The sequence below is a fragment of the Ahaetulla prasina genome, chromosome 1 (genome assembly GCF_028640845.1).
Source record: "Ahaetulla prasina isolate Xishuangbanna chromosome 1, ASM2864084v1, whole genome shotgun sequence".
NCBI lineage: Eukaryota > Metazoa > Chordata > Lepidosauria > Squamata > Colubridae > Ahaetulla > Ahaetulla prasina.
The window spans coordinates 98,550,072-98,564,088 of NC_080539.1; the positions used below are offsets into that span (position 1 = coordinate 98,550,072).

The 14,017-nt window shown below is 33.8% G+C and overlaps 1 protein-coding gene across 4 annotated transcripts in view; it reads right to left on the reverse strand.

Moving 5' to 3' along the window:
• STXBP5 (syntaxin binding protein 5) overlaps positions 1–14,017 on the reverse strand; it is a 132,417-nt gene that overhangs the window by 9,437 nt on the left and 108,963 nt on the right. For all 4 annotated transcript variants that reach the window (XM_058170010.1, XM_058170027.1, XM_058170019.1 and 1 more), the window contains 5 exons: positions 10,543–10,782; positions 8,998–9,367; positions 6,696–6,861; positions 3,904–4,015; positions 234–454 (listed from right to left, as the gene is read on the reverse strand). In XM_058170010.1, the coding sequence (XP_058025993.1) occupies positions 234–454; positions 3,904–4,015; positions 6,696–6,861; positions 8,998–9,367; positions 10,543–10,782 (1,109 nt within the window). The remainder of the gene's footprint in view (positions 1–233; positions 455–3,903; positions 4,016–6,695; positions 6,862–8,997; positions 9,368–10,542; positions 10,783–14,017) is intronic.

Consider the following 14,017-nt stretch of genomic DNA (forward strand, 5'->3'; position numbering starts at 1 on the left):
TTCATCTTCTTAGTCTCTGCCTATAACAATATAACAACCAATTAATTTCAATAAAGATGACCAGGAAAGCCCATCCGATCATAACTGCTGACATAATGGGAATATTCACATTCCTTCCCCAGAATATCTACAGTGAAATAACTTTCATGCTGCTGTATTCAAACTGGAAAGAATAAACCAAAATAATTGGCCTTCTTGTAAAAAAAGGCAACTGATACTCGAGAAGGACGTACCTCATGTGCATGTTTTGAGAAAGAATCAGCACTAGCTAACATGGCTGTTGTTCGTTCTTCCAGCTCTCCCAATTTTTGCCCTCTTTCATCCAATGCTATTCTGGCTCGTGCCAACTCACAAACTATTCCTGATGCTGCTCCTTTGACTCCTTCAATACCACCAGGACCTGGTATATGCTGGGCAAGGCTTCTTGATGCCTTTCCAGCTGAGGATTCACCAACTGACCATGTCAAGAAAAAACAAATTATGTTTGCATTCCTTTCAGAGGAGAACGTACTACTCGTAAGCAGAATTACACATTGGGAGAGATGAAACCGTATACTTCATGATAAAACCAAATGAAAATAATGTGTTGAAAATTATTCAATAATTTTAATAGCAATATATAGTCAATATCTTATCCCTATTTAACTATATAAATTATTTTTAAAATGTTATTTGGAATTACTTAGAGGAAGTTAATACACCTATGAATTGTATGTTCTTTATCCAATTTATAATGAAGTAGTAAACCACAAAGTAAGCTTTTTATGTTGCTCAGTTTGCCCTTTGGAGCTCTCCTCCCCCCCCCGCCCCCAATTAGATTGGCTTTGACTTGCTGGCTTTTCAGAAAGTTCTTAAGACCCAGATGTATTCCAGGCATGGGAATTGGAGGATTAGTTTATTTATTTATTTTATTTATTTATTTTGTCACAACAATATATGTAAGTATCATACAAAAAGATTATATAGTATATAAAATATATATGAGTAAATATTAGGAGGTATAAGCATATATATATATATATATATATATATATATATATATATATATATATATATATATATATATATATATATATATATATATATGTATATATATATATATATATATATTTGTTTTCTGAGGTTTTCACGGTGTTTGTATATAGGTCTTTGGTTGTTCGGGTTTTCTCCCGTGTAAAATTGGAAATGTCTTGGCGACGTTTGACGAAGTCTCATTAAATCATCTTCAGGCTTCAACCGTGCTTCAGGGAGCAATGTGTGATCGCAGCTGTTTCTTCCTTGTAACTGCTTGTGGCGGTTTGAACTGATTGGGTGGGAGCTAGGCTGTGCTCTGATTGGATGGCGCTTTTTCTGTGCTCTGATTGGCTGGGGGTGTGTCCTGTGTTGGTGGGGGCTTGGTTGTGCTCAGTCTAGTCTGTGCTGCAGGGGGATTTGAGCTGGCGAGCTGCATAGCTGTTGTTTGGCTTTGTGGTCGTGCTACATCTTCATAGTGGGTGTCAGTCTGCTGCATGTATGGATTGGAGGGGTTTGAAATGGCTAATGTTGCAGCTGCGGTCTGGCTTCTGGTCCTTGGTCGTGCTTCATGATCAGTGTGGGTTTGGGTCTGCTTTCTGGGTGGATGTGCAGTGGTTACATCCTGTGTGGACCTTGTGAGTGTGGGTCTGGTGTCCTTCCTCGTGTTAGGGACTCGTTTGTCAATAAGGGCGGGTTTCCAAATGGCTGGTAGGCGGGAGGTGTCATCTCGTTTGTTCATGCTGTGTGGGCGTTTTTCTATCTCAATGGACTTTAAACACTTTAAACACTTTAAAGTCACAGGACATGATATTGACTTTAAAAAGACCAGAACTATCGCCAAAACTGAACACTTTAACAACAGAATAATCAGAGAAGCCATTGAGATAGAAAAACGCCCACACAGCATGAACAAACGAGATGATATATATAGGAAGAAGAAAAGAAAGAATATATATAGGAAGAAGAAAAGAAAAACAATAGGACAGGAATGGTAGGCACGTTTGTGCACTTATGCACGCCCCTTATGGTCCTCTTAGGAATGGGGTGAGGTCAATAGTAGAAAGTTTTTGGTTAAAGCTTTTAGGATTATGGGAAGAGACCACAGAGTCAGGTAAAGTATTCCAAGCACTGATGATTCTGTTACAGAAGTCATATTTTCTGCAATCTAGATTAAAGCGGTTGACATTAAGTTTAAATCTATTGGTTGCTCTTGTATTATTGCAATTAAAGCTGAAGTAGTCTTTAACAGGAAGGACATTACAATAGATGATTCTATGAGTTAAATTTAGGTCTTGTCGAAGGCGATGGAGTTCCAAGTTTTCTAAGCCTAAGATTTCAAGTCTGGTGGGATAAGGTATTTTGTTGTATTCAGAGGAATGGAGAACTCTTCTTGTAAATATTTCTGGACACGTTCAATTGTATTGATGTCAGAGATGTGAGGGTTCCAAACAGGCGAGCTGTATTCTAGAATTGGTCTAGCAAATGTTTTATATGCTCTGGTTAAACCCCTTGATGTGGTGGCTATTAGTTGTGTAGATTGGTCCGGCTCCTTAACAGTTATTTATGTTTTATATCATGTTCTTTAACTTCATGAATTTAAGATGTATGGACTTCAACAGTCCACACATTTTAAATATGCTAAATTTGAAAAACACTGTTTTACATTATGTTGCAGCATTGTTTCTAAACGTAAAAAAAAGAGAAGGAAAGGAAAGGAAAGAAGGGAAGTTGTAACAATGAAGGGTATTATTTCAACCACCTTTGTCTTTGTCTTTATGAGTCAGAAACTGAAAAGTATTCAGTAAAACTACTAATGGTTTGCCATTTTTTTGTTTTTCTTATTTTCACACTGCTCTAATTTGCTCTATTGTAATATAGTAAACTATTAATATGCAGTTTTTATATTTCTAGGAGACTGTGAAGTATTAGAATATACATATTTTATTACCAATAAAAGAGAGATCAGTATTATTATATTTTAATAATATTATGTGCATTGGAATATTTTAAAAAGTTACTCTTACTGAATATACATGACAAAAGTGGACTGCAATGTGTATCAGCATAGTTCTGACTCACATAGTAATTTTTAGTATTTCTCTTAAATATAATAACATCAATATGTTTGAGTGCTTCCAATTCTAGCATAATCTTCTCTAAACTTTGTGTAAATCCCTATTTGTAAGATTTTGATTTTTTCTGTCTCTTGAACTGCTTTCATTTGATGGAGACTAATAAGTTTTTTGCATTTATATTCAGAAAAAAATCCAATGTCTTTCTAATAGGTTAAGTACTTGCAGAGATATTAATTTCTGTTTTATGAGTACCCATTTAAACTTTGCATTTGGATTCTTTTAATGTTATTTTTTACATGTAACAAACTCTGTATTCTGTTTAACACACAAAATGGAAAATATATTAATGAACAATAATCTATAGGAAAAGATGTAAATCCACTTATTCATATCTAATCTAGGAGGAATGATTACAGGATACTTGCTCCCACATCTGTAGTTGTACTTTAGTGCATTTTACAACCCATGAAAACTAGAAATACCCTTTTTCAGTTTTCTGTCTGTCTGGAACTAAGGAAGTGTTTTAACAAAGACTATATCCCATTTTTTAAAATTATAGACACCTTTAAGTATTGATGCAACTGTATGAATTCTACATTAAACGGATGAGAATTTTGCAAAAAACAAACAAACCCCATCCTGTTATAAATGAAGCAACTTGTAGGAGGAAATAAGCAGTATATTTCAGTAGTTTCTATTACTTCAATTTATTTCCATACTTTAATTTATGCTGGACTGATAAATTGCGTTTAATTTTCTATTCCCCTCATATGATTTAAGTTTGTTTTAAAGAAAAATGATGAAATCTACTCACAGAGTTCTTCCCTATCAAGTGATTGTGCACCACCTCCAAAGAGACCTTTGAAGAACCCTCTGTTTGGTGCTTCTGGTGTTTCTACAGGTGTGAAGAGCTCACCCAACATTTCCTTTAAATAAAAATCATTTTAAAGCATATCAGAAAATTCTTCTTGGATTTTATTAAAAGCAAAAGGAAGGCTAGTATCCTGTGGCTATGTCTCCCAATTTTAGGGTCTATCTTCAAATGTTTCTACATTTACAGTATTTTAAAATATATTAAAATTTGATCCTGTTGCTGGCTTGTAGAGGAAGAGTAAGACCAGGTTCTGCAATAATCCAGCTCTGATTAGGTAAACCTGGGTTTTTTTCTGTGCAACCCTGATGGTCTGTATATAAATTTCAGATCACTGGCAAAACTTGTTTCTGCTTTTCCTGACAAATCAGTCTGGCTTATTCAGGCAGAAATAGGAATTACACAAAGTCTTCCTTTGTGTAATTATTGTCACAGCAATGATTTATGCACACAAAGCTAGATCGCTATAAGGTGCATCACTTGGAGGGACACAGGTTCTGTGCCCAAATCTTTGTATTACTCCACAAAGTTGGAGACTGTGAAATACAAAAATATTAAATAAAATCTAGAGTGAGTCTTCCAGTGCAAATAGCAGGCCCTTTGGTGCCCAAGACGGAAGAAGAGTAACCACTGGCTACAAGGAACCATCATGCCAATTCTCTGTCCCTTGTGCATTTTATATGAATTGCTTCCACCAAAGTGATCTTGATGCAAGATAGCGAAGTCCTTCATGCACTATTTGTTCCTATGATCACAAACAGGGAGGGACCAAGGAAAAGACAATCTTTTGAGGACTCTGCAGATCAGACTTCCTCACCATCTCTGTTTTTCTTGAGCAAACCCACCTTCCCATTCATCCTAGAAATACTACACTCCTATAAGGCAGGCATATCTGATCATTGGCCCATGAGTTGCATGCAGCTCTGGACACCTAGTACAGCCCATCTTCAATTTATAATAGTTCATTTAGTGACTGTTCAAAGTCACAATGGCATGAAAAAAGTGACTTAGAGCCATGGTGGCACAGTGGTTAGAATGCAGTGTTGCAGGCTAACTCATTGCCAGGAGTTCAATCCTGACCGGCTCAAGGTTGACTCAGATTTCCACCCTTCTGACGTCGGTAAAATGAGGACCCAGATTATTGGGGGCAATAATAACTGTATTGTAATAATAACAGAGCTGACTCTGTAAACCACTTAGAGAAGGCTGTAAAGTGGTATATAAGTTTAGTCTCACTTAACAGAAATTCTGGACTCAATTGTGGTTGTAAGAAATGAGTTGGGCAGCAAATAAATTTAATAAATAAATAAGCAGCATACTATAAGGCTTTTTATATGTCTTCTTATCCTCCTTCCCAGTTTCCAATTTTGCAGACGTGCACAGCAACTTCATGTGCCTGCTACTCTGCTAAAAAGTAACTTTGCTTTGTAGCACAATACCAGCATGGGCTATATCTAAGGTATACATTTCTCCAAGTTTGCCAGATTACACACTTTATATCTCTAGATTTTGCGGAAAAAAGATGAAGATCCTCCCTTTCCCACTTCACTGAGGTGTACTAGCCAACCAGCCATTCCTCACAAAAGAGCAGTGCAGCTTTCAACCCCCTTGAGGGTTGAGGAAGGAATGTTTGGATGTACCAATGTTCCTTGGCCATTAAGTTTCCAAATTCAATTTTTTATTGTCAGTACACAACATATGTGCAATGAGATTGGTTGGATTCCCTCAGTGCACCCCCCACAACACAATACAACTCACAGTGAAGACAGAAAATCCCTAACCCAATAAATCATATTAACAAAACACCCAGTCCTATTGCATCAGTCTGAACATGTTACATATTGTGCCGGCCCTGCAGTCCATCATACTAGATAGTTATGATATTATTTCTCATTCAGGAGTCTGACAATCCACAAATAAAAACTGTTCTTCAGCCTGTTTGTATGGCTGGCTATATTTCTATATCTCCTTTCTGATGATAGGAGGGTAAAGAAGTGATGACTAGGGTGAGAGTCGTCCCTGAGAATTTTCCTCACTCTTCTAAGGCAGCGAGCCTTAGCAATCTCATCTAGTAGTATCAGGGAACAGCCCATGATGTTTTGTGCTGTGCTCGCCACCATCTGTAATGTTTTTCTATCAGTGGCTGTCAGACTGGCATGCCATACTGTGATGCAATAAGTGAGGACACTTTCTATTGTGGACCAGTAAAAGGAGGTCATCAATTGTTGTTCCACCCTATTTTTACCCAAGACCCTAAGGAAATTGAGTCTCTGTTGGGCCTTCCTGACCACCTGGATCATGTTTTTTTCCAGGTGAGGTCTTCACTGAGATTCCATACACAAAGCAGGCGTTTTGCAAGAACTTGGTCATGCTGGGTCAAATTTTCAGAGACCATCTTTGCATGGGCAAATCTGCCACCAATTGACAACCCATCCATTTGCTCAGAGTCCATATTTGAGAATAATGGTTTCATCTTGTGCTCATCCCCAACTATTATAAGGTGTAGGTAACAGGATTTAGGTTACTTTCTTCTGAAGGAAAAATACCCCGTATAATGTTACACTTGGATCCATTCATTTGACTACATTAAACTGAAACTTTAAGATGCATATAAAATATCCGCACCTTAAAAAGGTGTATGCTGATATGGAAAAGAAAACATATACCTATAATTTCTAGATAAATAGCACATTCTTGAATAAATGCTTTTCAATAACAATACATTTAAAAATTACCTGCAGATTTTCACATGTTTCTTGGCTATAAGTAATTCTCTGGATTTCTGTAGGTGAGACAAGATACAATGCCTGCCCATTGTTGGTGAAGCAAAATGTTCTGGCTATCCTCATGTTGGTAAGTGGTAAGTAATATACGTCCAATAGCGGCCTTAAACTTGGCAAACTTGAAGGAACAGAATTAAAATTTGTTAAAATAAAGCACAGCATCTTATTCTAGTCTTCTTTAATAAAGCTTTATAGTATAATATATTTTATGTTCCCATTTTCTTTTAAATACTCATATATTGTTGATTCCATAGCTTTGACCTACAAAGTTCTGCCTAAACAGGTTTTAACATGTTTAACAAGGAGTCCATGTGACTGTGTGCATAAAACAATTCAACTATTTATCCATGTTAACTTTTTTGATGTTAGATAATTGCATCAGGTATACGGAAATAGTATAGAAAACGCTGATATTTAATTTACTGATGTTGTATCTGATAAGTGGCAAAGTCCAAAGGATTACATATTTATATTTATATTCATTCTCGCAGATCATTATGCATATACTCCAAAATTCTATTTAAATAATTGTACTGGAAATTCTCAATTATTCAGTATTGATAATCTAAATAACCAAATACTAAAATCCCAGGGTTTTTTTTTGAGGGGGAGGGGATTCTGATCACTACAGAAAACTTCCATGTGATGCTTATACCCCCGTTAATTCCTTCAAGGATGGAACACCCAATTAAAATATATTAACAGAAGCTTCTAAGGAGATGCAATAGAAAAGCACAAACAACTTTATCATAAATGTCACAGAAAATTATGTTATTTTTGCTTGGAAATACAAAGCTCTTCTGTTAGCAATACCGAAAAATATATTGCAATCTCCTGAGAGTTTCTACCCAGAAAATTTCTGCTGCACTATCTAAAGAAAGTTGTCAGCGGAAGGAATCAATTAAGGCACCATTCTAATTCTGAAAACTAGAACAAATAAATCAAATGTTTATGAAGGACTGACATTAGACATTTAGCAGCTTACTAAATGCATAAATATATTAAATCACAAAAAAATATAATTTGAATATGTTTGCAAATATACAACGATATAATTTTTTTTAGCAGGAGTTCAACAATATAACCCTAATCCTAAATGTGCCATTCTTCCCTAGGTTCTTTTAAAATAAATATTACTGCTTAAGTCATAATATCAGAACATCTTCCCCATAAGAAAGAACTGCAAAGTTTGGTACTTTTTTATAAGCAGCATTATAGAGATGGGTAAAATAATTATTTGGTATATGAAATGAGGAGAGAAATATTTTAGTCTTTCTTTCAGATCTCAAGATAAAGACAATATGTCCCAAACTAATTAAAAAAGTTTTTAATGTAATGCATAGTAAAACAATAGTATTTCCTATCATCCAATGAGTTGATGTTTATCAATTTAAATGCTTTTTAAAGGCATTTAAATAATGCTTTATTTAAAGGCATTAGAAATAATGCTTTATTTCTATTTATATAGAAATAAAACAAGTAAAACTATTATTTCCAGAATCATAAATAACACTCTTAGTGGGGAACAAATGGAAAAGAAGCATCATTCTGATGTTTTGCTTGTGAGTTTCTGGACACATCTAGTTAGCACATACACAGAATGCTTATTTGGGTGACCACTGAGCAGCCTTCTGGTATTCTTTTAGGCCTAGGGTCCCAACTAACTTTTTGCTGAAGCTTTGTCACACTTTGTACCATATGGAAGTGCAAAGCAAACCCCAATTGCAAAAAAATAAAATAAAAAAAAATCTAGATTCTAAACCACTGTTATAACAGTGCTACGTCAAGACACAGTTTTTAACTTTAATTTTAAGTACTTCAGACCAAATCAAGGAACCCTCTCCTCAAAATGAAGAAAACAAAAGAAAAAATGCAAAAATATTATGTTATTTTAAAAATTCAAACTATATCACCCAAGCAAATGAAGTATAGTTTGATTATCAAATTAACCAAAATGTAAAATGAAGGACTAAGGCATCTCTCTGTCTGCAGGCACAAGAAAGGGAACCAAAGGAGGATTTGCTCCCTTGCTCATCTACAGACAGCACAAGGGACATTATAAAAAAGGAATTATTATAAGGCAAGATAAGAAAAAAAATAATCTGAAGTAAAACAGATTCTAGGGAATCAGTCCCATCTAGGGACAGATTTAGATATCTATGTAACTATATTAATTGTCCCTTCATATTTTTATTTTGTAATTTATTTCCAAGGGAACAGATACACTGTCTCCTTTTAGCAATTAACACCTTACCTAAAAGTCATTATATGTCCATTGGCACAGAAACAAGCAAGACAGATACTGTTACTGAGTGCCACTATATCTCCGCGAAGGACAAATGAAGTCTCTGTAATATTTTGCTTATAAGTACAGTTCTGTGAGGGCAGTGATATAACTTTTGCTTGCTTTTCGGAGCATATCACTGCATATTGGTTTTCAATCATTTCCTGAGAAGAGGATGGAGATACTGAGACAGGCCGACGTTTTTTCAATTTATCCTTTTCATCCTTGTCTTCAGGAACATTGTGTTCTCTCCAGGGTTCATATGCAGGTGGAACTAATGATCCTGTTGTGTCCAGAAAAGCCATTCTTAAGACTGCTCCTTTAAGCCTCAGAATAGTTCCTAAAATGAAGAAAACAGTGATATTTCTCAGTGCTGTGCATAGCTCAAGGGTATTTTCTTTATGTTTTAGTAGATATCTTATCAGTAAAATACTTGAGTATCTTATTCTATTCATAATAGACAACATGCATGTCAGACATAACACTTGAAACAGAAACTTTCTGAATTGGAAGTATTTAAAATAATTGTTAAACTGCAAAACCATTTGAAACCTGGATTAATAAACACAAAAATGAATTTCTAATCAGTTCACTTCTTGTTAAAGGAAACTTTGATAAGATAACCTTTGTTATCACTTTTTTCTGTGAACCTACTGGCACACATTAAAAAATGAAATTATACTACTCATATGTATGTTTAAAGGTAAGTTAAAGGTTTCTAAAATCTGAAATATAGAATGTAGCATTATTTCTTAGGAGGTCGGTGGATTTCCTTGATACAAGCTTGAAAACCAGGTTCCCAATTACTCTCCCAATCTAAACAGGCTTGAAGTGACATTTCTCAGTGGCAGTGGTTGTGCTAGGGTTGAAGCACAGAAGAGGCCTGGACCAATGGCAGCCGTCTGAGACAGTTGAAGGCACTGAGTCTCTATTTCAGCTCTGCCACTGCTATGAAGAGCAACCAAAGGGGCATATGATTAGAGGGAGAGAGGTAGCCAGAGGCTTAATAGACCAACAAAGGATTGGTGTCATGCTGGAATATCGCTGTTGTGTGTGAAATGACAAGGAGAAGAGACTTCACACAGCATCCTTAGAATGTCCTTCCTTATCTAATTTACAATTTTTCTTCTTAATGTGTTTTACTGTGAAATTTTACACCGCTTATTTCATATTTTTATTTTTAAGGCTTTTATGGTTTGTTGATCTGCCTTTTACTTTTAAGATGTTATTTTTAAAAAGTCTTTAAAGTCCAAATTTAAAATAAATATGTACATTCCAAAACCAAGCTGGTGAAATATTTTTTTAAAAGATTACATTAAGAGACATTTATGATAAATTTCCCTTTTCTAATGAAATGCATGCTGATCGAAAACTATCAGCCAAAGCTTATATTTCCCCTCTCAAGTTTTTCAAAATAAAAAAAAAATACAGACACTTCTCTGCAGATTATTGCAGACAGTACGTTGTCAATAATAGTAAAATCACTGTCTTGCTAGTTTCTTGTTAAATACATACCACTGGGGGAAACAATTACTGGTTGAAGCAGTCTTTGTTCTCCTCCTGGCGGTAAATTCAGTGCAATGACTAAAACGGTGCCTAAAGTAGTCCCAACCCACAAGCATGGTGAAGGTGATGTATCGGCTTTTCGGGTGAAGGTCTCACAAAAGTGGAGAGCTGAAATTGCTTCTCGGGATTCCTTATCAATGCTGGTTACACTAGAACTTCTGGATCGGCTGAAGGAATTGTCTCTAACATCTGAAAGATTTTGCATTAATTAAACATACTGCAACACAATATTGCTGTTTCTATTTCATACTTTACAGAACATATTACATACAGTATATCCACCTCTAAAATCTCAACCCAGTAATATTAAGTTCATATCAGACATTACACTTTTAGGGGTATGCTTAAGATTTTTAAATTGTATACCTGAAGTACATAGGATTGATAAAAATATATTTATATATTTGTAAATGTAGAAACACGCTCATTAGACAGTTAACTGACTATAGCTCCCTGTGAACTGTAGCTCCAGTAATGAATCCAGACACGTGTGGTATACTTAGGTCATGTTACACAGTAATATTTTGAACAGGAGAGTAGCTACCATTATAGTTTTCTCAAAAATAAATGTTACATTATACATGATGTACTACTTCAAATATATACAGCCATTTTCATTTTGATGAAAACTAGGTGCAGCACACCAGAATGGAAAACATCTTTCAAATCTGTCTCTCTGACACATACATACACACAAATATAAAACTATGAATTCCAGTTTTATTGTTGAGCAGTCATTATGATGGTATTTTTAACCTAATTTCAGTAATTTCAGTTAGTGATACAAAAAGGAAATAATTATATGAATGTTTAATTATTGGAAACAGCACAGAAAAACAAAAACAAAATAAGAATAGCTATCCAGAAGAAAATAAAAATCCAGAAACACGTATCAACAACACTGAAACACGTATCAACAACGACCAACAACCACATAATCTACTGAATATGGTTTTAAAGATGATGAGATTGGAAAAGATATGTTTACAGAATAGTAAAGGCTATTAAGATTGTGATAAAATATAGTAAATGTACTGAAGCATAGTTAAAAATAATTCATGTGAAAAATCTGTTTGAAGTTATTGGAAGGGAAGTAGCAAGTTATTTGTTCACCATCTTTTCAATATTGTTTTAAAGATTTAGAGTCTGTCTTGTAAATTTCTAATTTAATCTGCAGGAAGCAGACTCTGATAATTTTAGGGAACAAACTGTATGAAAAGGTATTTACCCTAGTAAAGCTATATTGTATATATTATATTATATATTAGATGCAATAACAACACATAATGTGGGGCTCCTATGGCAAGAGTATGCCAATTGAGAAAGCTTTGCATAGGGAAATAATATATTCCAGATGATTTTGTGAATATTTAATTATACTATTTATTACTGCCTTAACCTAAGTTGTAAATTTAATACTTTTTCAAAACTGTAATGTTAATATATAGAGCAGAAAATTGGATACAGCTATATATTCTCAACTGTATAAGCAATATTTGATGAGGCAATTCTAGTATGTTTCAAAAGAAACCAAAATATTCCTTGAAAAATTAAGGCTCTTCTTGGATATATTCATCACTCTATTTTATTTTATTTTATTTTATTAAATTTTTATACCGCCCTTCTCCTGAAGGACTCAGGGCGGTGTACAGCCAAGATAAAACACGAAATATATACAAGTTAAAACAATTAAAACCTAGCAAATTACAAAAAGGCTGAATATTAAAATTTAGTTTTAAAATTTTAAAAATATTAATAAAACCCCAAATTAAAATTTGACACTATTATGCCAGTCACTATTATGCTAGTATTATGCTAATAAACTCTAAACAGTTTTACTTTTTTAAAATATAGTGAAAAGCAGAAGAGCATGCTTAACTTTTTGGATATAGATTGACCCAAGTAAAAATAATCCAATGCCTCATAAACAGATGCTACCCATACCTTGTACAATATGGCTCTTCTATTTCCTCCTTACCTACACATTCCAGCATATACCACAAATCTTTTTCTGAAACTGTCTAAAATTTCCAGAAAAGTTTTTGAGGCTTTCTAAAGAATAGAATAAGAGTTGGATTGCTCTCAATCCCAATTCCACTTTTTCCAAAAGAAAAAAGTTCTCTTACTAGAAACAGGCTTCTGATTATACTCACTTCCCAGATCTTATATCTTTGGAACTATAAGAATTCTTGGTCCCTTTTAAGATCAAAATGTTTTGTATGTTTTGTTACAATACAGACAGCATGTTTTTAGAATAGCGTTTTATAAGCTGTTTTTGCTTTTTAAATATAACAAAAGAATTGACAGAGTTGAAGAATTATCAAAGTATTCGTTAAAATCTTACCATGAACAAAAATTGAGTGTTTTATATAAAACTAAAAATAGAGAATTAGGTAAATTGGTGAATTCAGCCTCTTTTGACTAAATTTATATGTATTTTTATTTGCTTTACGTGATAAAATACTTTGTAAGAAGCACTTTCTGGCCAAAATAACATTTCAAGAGATTAGTAGAGTTCTCCATAAGTAGTTTAAGGTAGCAACATGCTTGAATAAAGTTATTCAAATAGATTTTAAAGTGAGTTCAGCCCACTCTACTGATAAATCCTAGATAATGAAATGCCATAATAAAGAAATGTTAACTTAAATTTCAGTGAGGCCAGGCTCTAATTAACCATGAATTAGTTTCATAATATAAATATATCTGAGCCTTGAAATATATTTCTTCATTTTCTACAATTACAAAGTGTTTTTGAAGGTAATACTATCTTCAGAAACAGTTATTCAGACCCTTACATCCGTGAACAAGAAAATTGTGACATACAGAATAAAGAGCAATGTTAAATCTTAAGGCAGTTGATATTTTATATGCAAATTGATTTAAACAATTAGAAATTTTAATATTTATTTAGGTGCAGATTAGACAAATGATATATCTATTTAAGTACCAATAAAATATAGGTTAACATATCAGAGCATATTTAAAAATAATTTTCATGAAAATTGTCTAAATTTATTATATATATATCCTGCCATTTCTCAAAAAAGAGAGTGTGTGTATATATCTCCATTATTTTAATGTCTCAGTATAGAACATGCGACAACATTATCCGAAAAAGCTGATCCTCTCCACCAAATTTATGGCTAAAGCGACATTTGTATTTACATTTTCCATCTACTTAGTTACTATTATTTATTCCAAACTGAAAATTATGTGCGATTTCCTTATATTCTTGTTTTCTATTGAAAGTAATAGTGTAAGTTATGAAAATTAAAAAATAAACTATGAGCAAAATTATTCTTCTGTGGGTGAGATTTTCATGGCTTTTAAGAGAAACATAAAAGTAGTTCCAAATTGAGGGCAAAGAAATTGTGAACATGCACTGCATCAAATCTTGGAACTGAACAATGAAAAATAAATGGAA